This window comes from Rattus rattus, chromosome 6, assembly GCF_011064425.1.
Source record: "Rattus rattus isolate New Zealand chromosome 6, Rrattus_CSIRO_v1, whole genome shotgun sequence".
NCBI classification, from domain to species: domain Eukaryota; kingdom Metazoa; phylum Chordata; class Mammalia; order Rodentia; family Muridae; genus Rattus; species Rattus rattus.
This window is the reverse complement of record NC_046159.1, coordinates 117,686,751-117,689,465: the sequence shown is the minus strand read 5'-3', so window position 1 is coordinate 117,689,465 and position 2,715 is coordinate 117,686,751. Positions and strand designations below refer to the sequence as shown.

Below are 2,715 nucleotides of genomic sequence, written 5' to 3'. Positions count from 1 at the left end.
AAATAGGTTCTTTCCATGTTTTCCAGTTTCCCTGGAAGGTCATGAACTTATGAACCTCTGGCCTCAGTCTTTAAAACAAAGGAATTAATAGACCAATAACCCCAGTTCTACATGTAGTTATAATTTGCGGAAAAGACGTTTTAAGAACTATTTGTGAAACATAATCTAGTACTTTTTCAAAAGGTTTCTATAGAGTTTATTTCGATAATTGTCATTATGAACTTCCTATTTGATTAACATAAAAAAATCCCCATGTTTTTATAGAAATGATAGTTCATTTGATTGCTCCCATGTTCCAAATGAGAAAATTTATTTGATTTGGATGCTAACCAGAGAAAGAAGTGTTTTCTGCATCATTGCTGCAGAGAACAATTGAAAGGAGAAAGAATTAGATTATACAAGGGATAGATTATCTGTTGTGATAATAAAGTTAATGGATGCCAATTTCAGACCAAAATATACATCTTAAAATAACAAGACTTTCTAAAACATACATGTGTATCTTAAAGTCTCAAGACTTTTGTTCACCTATGCAGCACTCCTGTAGGACCAGTATGTGGAGAAAGGCAGGAGAATCAGGGTAAAACTAGCATATGCTATACAAGATAAAAGAATTATACAATCGGTGGCGTTTGGCGGCAAGATGTCTCACAGGAAATTCTCAGCTCATGGGCATGACAAAAGGCAAAGGCTACAAGGGAGTGACCAGTCGTTGGCATACAAAGAAACTGCCCGAAAGAAAGACCCATCAAGGGCTGTGCAAAGTTGCCTGTATTGGAGCTTGGCACCCTGCCCGCGTAGCCTTCTCTGTGGCTCAAGCTGGGCAGAAAGGCTACCATCACAGAACAGAGATTAACATGAAGATTTACAAGATTGGTCAAGGCCACCTCATCAAGGATGGTAAACTGATCAAGAGTAATGCATCTACTGACTATGACCTGTCTGACAAGAGCATCAACGCACTGGTTGGCATTGTCCATTATGGTGAGGTGACCAATGACTTCCTCATGCTCAAAGGCTGTGTGGTGGAAACTAAGAAGCTAGTGCTTACTTTTCGAAAGTCCTTGCTGGTCCAGGCCAAACATCAGGCTCTGGAGAAAATTGACCTAAGTTCATTGACACCACCTCCAAGTTTGGACACGGTCACTTCCAGACCATGGAGGAGAAGAAAGCATTCGCGGGACCACTCGAGTTAGATCGCACTGCCAAGAAGGAAGGTGCTTGATGCCAGGAGAACTTTGTGAAGCTGGTGGGGTCTTGTCAATAAAATGTTTCCAGTAAAAAAAAAAGAATTTTGCTATTAAGTACTTTCATGTCTAAATTGATAAGACTAGTTTTACCCTAATTCTTGACATAGAAACCTGCTTCTACATAGTGATTAGGTATAAAAAAAAAAAAGAAAAAAAAACAAAAACAAAAAAGTAACCATTAAAATTGATCATAATTCACCTCACATGCATGCCAAAATGTTCTTCCAACATACTGGTCACCTATAAACATTAGACCTTAGATACTCTGCTGACTGAATTGCTAGAAAGGGATCACAACGGAGAACAAGAACAACTCCGAGTAGACGTGTTCACTGCTGATAAATGGCTGTTGTGAGGAACTTTGATGTGTATTACCAGCTAAGATTTAGGAGATACACTACAGAGACACATTGCAGAGACAAATTGTCAAATGATGATGATTATTTTTTAAACAAAACACTACCTTTTCTTGGATTGTTTGCTTTTTTTCTCCTTTTACCTACCCTCTCATATAATACATCATGACGGCCTACTCTCCTTCCTCCCCCCCTCTTCCCTCCAAGCTCATCTCTGCCCCAGATGAAGTGCTCCTGCATGTCCAGTCAGAAAAGAGCAGCCTACTAGTGATAGTAGCTGCACTGCACGTGGCAGCACACGATACCATAACCAGGCACAAACGTTCATATCAAGTTTGAACAAGGCAACCCAGTAGGATGAGCACAGTCCCAAGAGTCAACAAAACAATCAATGTCTCTCCCACTTCCACTGTGAGGACTCCCTCAAAAACCCCAACCTTAACAAGTGCAAAAACATGCAGAAGAAATAGTACAGACCCACACAGGCTGTTTATCACTTCAGTCTTGGTGAGTTCCTATGAAACTTTCTTAGTTGACATTGTGGCTAATGTTCCTCTTGTGTCCTAGACCCCTTTGGCTTCTATAATCTCTCTGGTCCCTCTTCTGCAGGCTTTGGTTGTGGGTCTCTGCATCGACTTCTAGCAGCTGCCACGAAGCCTCACTGATGACATTGACTATAGCACACCAGAATGTCATTAGGAATCATTTTATTCACTTCTTCGTTTGTTTTCCACCAGTCATGGTTTGTTCTACGCTTGGTCTCTGGGCCATCCAGCTTCTATTCCTGGCCATCCTGGCTCTGTTACACATGGGCTTCCTCTGGTAGCATGGGCTTCAAGTTATGCCAGTCTTCAGCTGTCCACTCCCATGAAGTCTGTTGCACCATAGTCCTAGCACATCTTCCAGGTAGGTCAAATTGTAGGTTGTAGGTTTGAAGGCTGGGTTTGTGCCCCAGGCTCACCACTGGAAGTTTTGCCTGGTTATACAATTCAGGCTCTGAATCCAGGAGTCCTCCAAAGGCTCACCCACACAGGTTCGAGGAACTTTTCTTTGCCTTAGATCACCACAGCCTCTGTCTAATCACAATCCTCTCTCCTCTGTACTCTCCC

General features: G+C 41.8%; 1 protein-coding gene across 1 annotated transcript; it reads left to right on the top strand.

The window, feature by feature from the left end:
* The first annotated feature begins 668 nt into the window (after positions 1 to 668).
* Positions 669 to 1,387, top strand: LOC116904052 (60S ribosomal protein L3-like). Its single transcript, XM_032906911.1, has one exon. It carries the CDS (start codon positions 669 to 671, stop codon positions 1,194 to 1,196), a length of 528 nt encoding a protein of 175 aa, XP_032762802.1. The 3' UTR covers positions 1,197 to 1,387.
* The last annotated feature ends 1,328 nt before the right edge of the window (positions 1,388 to 2,715 follow it).